The sequence below is a fragment of the Helianthus annuus genome, chromosome 4 (genome assembly GCF_002127325.2).
Source record: "Helianthus annuus cultivar XRQ/B chromosome 4, HanXRQr2.0-SUNRISE, whole genome shotgun sequence".
Lineage (NCBI taxonomy): Eukaryota > Viridiplantae > Streptophyta > Magnoliopsida > Asterales > Asteraceae > Helianthus > Helianthus annuus.
Window position 1 is genome coordinate 124,206,780 of NC_035436.2, and position 3,088 is coordinate 124,209,867.

General features: G+C 43.6%; 1 protein-coding gene across 1 annotated transcript; it reads right to left on the reverse strand.

Moving 5' to 3' along the window:
- Nucleotides 1–1,287: 1,287 nt before the first annotated feature.
- Nucleotides 1,288–2,235, reverse strand: LOC110900786 (uncharacterized protein K02A2.6-like). Its single transcript, XM_022147652.1, has one exon. The coding sequence runs from the start codon at nucleotides 2,233–2,235 to the stop codon at nucleotides 1,288–1,290; it is 948 nt and encodes a 315-aa protein (XP_022003344.1).
- Nucleotides 2,236–3,088: the final 853 nt, after the last annotated feature.

Sequence of the window (3,088 nt, forward strand, 5' to 3'; positions counted from 1 at the left end):
CTCAATTAAACTCTAGTGCCTACAAAAACGACATTGACGTCCAACCTGCTTAAATTCAGTCGTGTATTACTTTAAAACAAATTTAAACGTTGAAAAATTCCGCCTAGTTAAAGGTGGTTTTTATCTTTGCAAAAATTCCGATTCAAAGTTACAAGATTGACACTTTATTGCGTCAATGTACTTCATACCAATCAATAATCAGCAAATCAAATTCAATAATCCATCCCGACAAGCATTCACCCCCAATAATCAACACTAACTAGAAAAATTTTTATAAACATAAACCAAGACCGACAAATAGAACTCAACGTCTGCAAATAATCATCCAAACCATCCCTCCATACCTAATAATCTATACTAAAAATAACCTAAACGGACTAGGTCACTGACTCGACTTGACTTACAACTGACCCAACAAACGAGACCACAAAAACGACTCAACTAAACTCTATAAAGACTCAAAACACTAAGTATAAGAATAGAAGCAAGAACACGTACCTGAGTCACCGGAAAGTTTGCAAGAAAAAGAATAATATTTCGTGAATGGGGAGTCCTGAACCGAAGCGATTCAACAGTCAAATGGGGATTTCCGTTCGTGGGTTTTGTTAAGTGAAGAATTCCGGTCACAAGGTCTAAAAACGGTGCGACATGGTGGTCTAATGGCTGAGATATGGTGGTAAGAGGGTGTTTCGACGATGGGGGTTCAGCTGGTTAGGGTTTGAATGTTTTGAATGTTTTGGGGAAGAAGAAAGTGAATAATGGGTTTTAATCGATCAGCTTTGTCGTCGCGCTGCGCGACGAGAGATGAAGGAGGTTGTGGCGTCACGCCACGGGTCAGTTCAAAACACAAGGTTCATGTTGAGGGGTCGCGTAACGCAACGGCTCATAAGGTTCTTACTGGCGTGACGCGACAAGGTGGGTTCAGGTGAATTTGTGGACTGAAGTGTGGCGGCACGTGACAAAGAAGCATGTTTGTGGTGGCGCAGCGCGACAAGTGGTTTTTCACAGAAAGTTGCGTGAAAAATCATGTTTAATGCTTTAGAAATTTTTTCAAGTCTTACCCAACCATCCCAAAACCATCCCAAAATTTTGTAAGACAGGGACTTACCTGGAATGCCGTTTTCTTTCTAAATTCAGCTCCTCGTTGAACGTGATTCCTGCAAAATACTCAAACACACAAAACAATGACACGACACACTACGACAAACTACCGTTAGCTACGAAAAGACTCAAAAACGACATGAAACAAACTATACAAACTCTACACTTGAGATTGCTCTCAAGACTCTAAACAGTGATGTTCGGAAGATCTTCAAGAGGAGTTTCCTCCTTCTCGGTGTTGTCAATCGGCCCTCCTAAGTAATGCTTTAAACGGTGGCCATTCACTTTCCATGAACTCTCACTAGCTTTATCGTATAGCTCAATCGCACCATGCAGAAACACCATCTTCACTACATATGGTCCCGTCCACTTCGACTTCAATTTTCCGGGAAACAACTTAAACCTCGAATTGTAAAGAAGCACTTTATCACCAACTGTAAACTCCTTCAACCCTTTAAGCTTTCTATCATGCAACGCCTTCGTTTTCTCCTTGATACTCCAAGAACGCTCATACGCCGCATCTCTAAGGGCTTCAAACTCATGGATTTGGAAATATCTTCTCCTAGCCGCGGGAGTAAGATCTAAATTCACGGTTTTAAGAGCCCAAAATGCTCGGTGCTCCAAATCTACCAGGAGATGGCAAGCTTTGCCATAGACTATCATAAACGGTGTGGTCCCTAGAGGTGTTTTGTAGGCGGTACGGAATGCCCACAAAGCATCATCAAGCTTGTCCGACCAATCTTTACGACTTTTCCCTACCGTTTTCTCAAGAATCCTCTTCACTCCCCTATTCGCATTTTCTACTTGATCGTTTGTTTGTGGATGATATGCGGTAGACAAACGGTGAGTAACTCCATAACACTCCAATGCCTTCTCCATCACGGCATTACAAAAGTGCGCTCCTCGGTCACTAATAAGGGCTTTGGTAGTCCCGAAACGCGTTAACAACTTCTTCAAGAATCTCACCACCACTCGGGCGTCGTTAGTAGGCAAAGCTTGAGCTTCCACCCACTTTGAAACGTAGTCGATCGCCACAAGGATGTACCTATTCCCACTCGAAGGAGGGAAAGGTCCCATGAAATCAATGCCCCAAACGTCAAAGATTTCGAGTACTTGAATGGGATTCTGGGGCATTTCATTCTTGGATGAGATGTTGCCGGCACGTTGGCAAGCATCGCAAGTCCTAACAAATTCTTGAACATCCTCGAATACCGTAGGCTAAAAGAAACCCCAATCGTAGACTTTTTGTGCGGTAGTGTGTGCACCATGATGACCTTTCGTCAACCCCTCATGCGCATGCCTAAGAATATCTAAGCCCTCCTCCGTCAATCTAGAAGAGATAATGACGGGCATACTAGAATTTTACCTTAGGAAAACATACTCTAGGTGGGACGGAAGAACCTTAAGCTCTAGGGTTGGAGTATCTACGGGTATATCTCACTCTCCTCCCTAACCTCGCATACCTCTAGAGTTTCAGGAACCCAAGACGAATCTACCTCCTCACCCTCATCCACAAACTCCTCTTTAACTTCTCCCTCACTAACTAGATCGGCTCCACTAACGAAATCTAGACACATATCAACACACGAGATAAACGAATCTAGGAAGTAAACGGAGTGACATGGACCGCTAGAATCATCACTACCACTAGAATGTTGCATGGCTCGATCTATCTCAAAGGTAACTATCTCATCACCCGCTCTAAGTGAAATCTTACCGTCAAAGACGTCGATGACGGCCTTTGCGGTTCGAAGGAAAGGACGGCCGAGAATGATCGGGAATCTCTCATCGGCCTCCATATCTAAGAGCACGAAGTCTACGGGAAACACAAACTTATCTACCTTCACAAGCAAGTTCTCTATGACTCCACGAGGATACTTAACCGATCGGTCGGCTAAGGACAATGACATACGCGTGGGTGTAAGCTCTCAAAACCCTAGCTTCTCATAAAGGGAAAACAACATCAAATTGATGCTAGCACCTAAGT

Coding starts and splice junctions, on each gene's coding strand:
- LOC110900786 (XM_022147652.1), bottom strand. CDS start 2,235: ATGCCCCAGAATCCCATTCAAGTACTCGAAATCTTTGACGTTTGGGGC.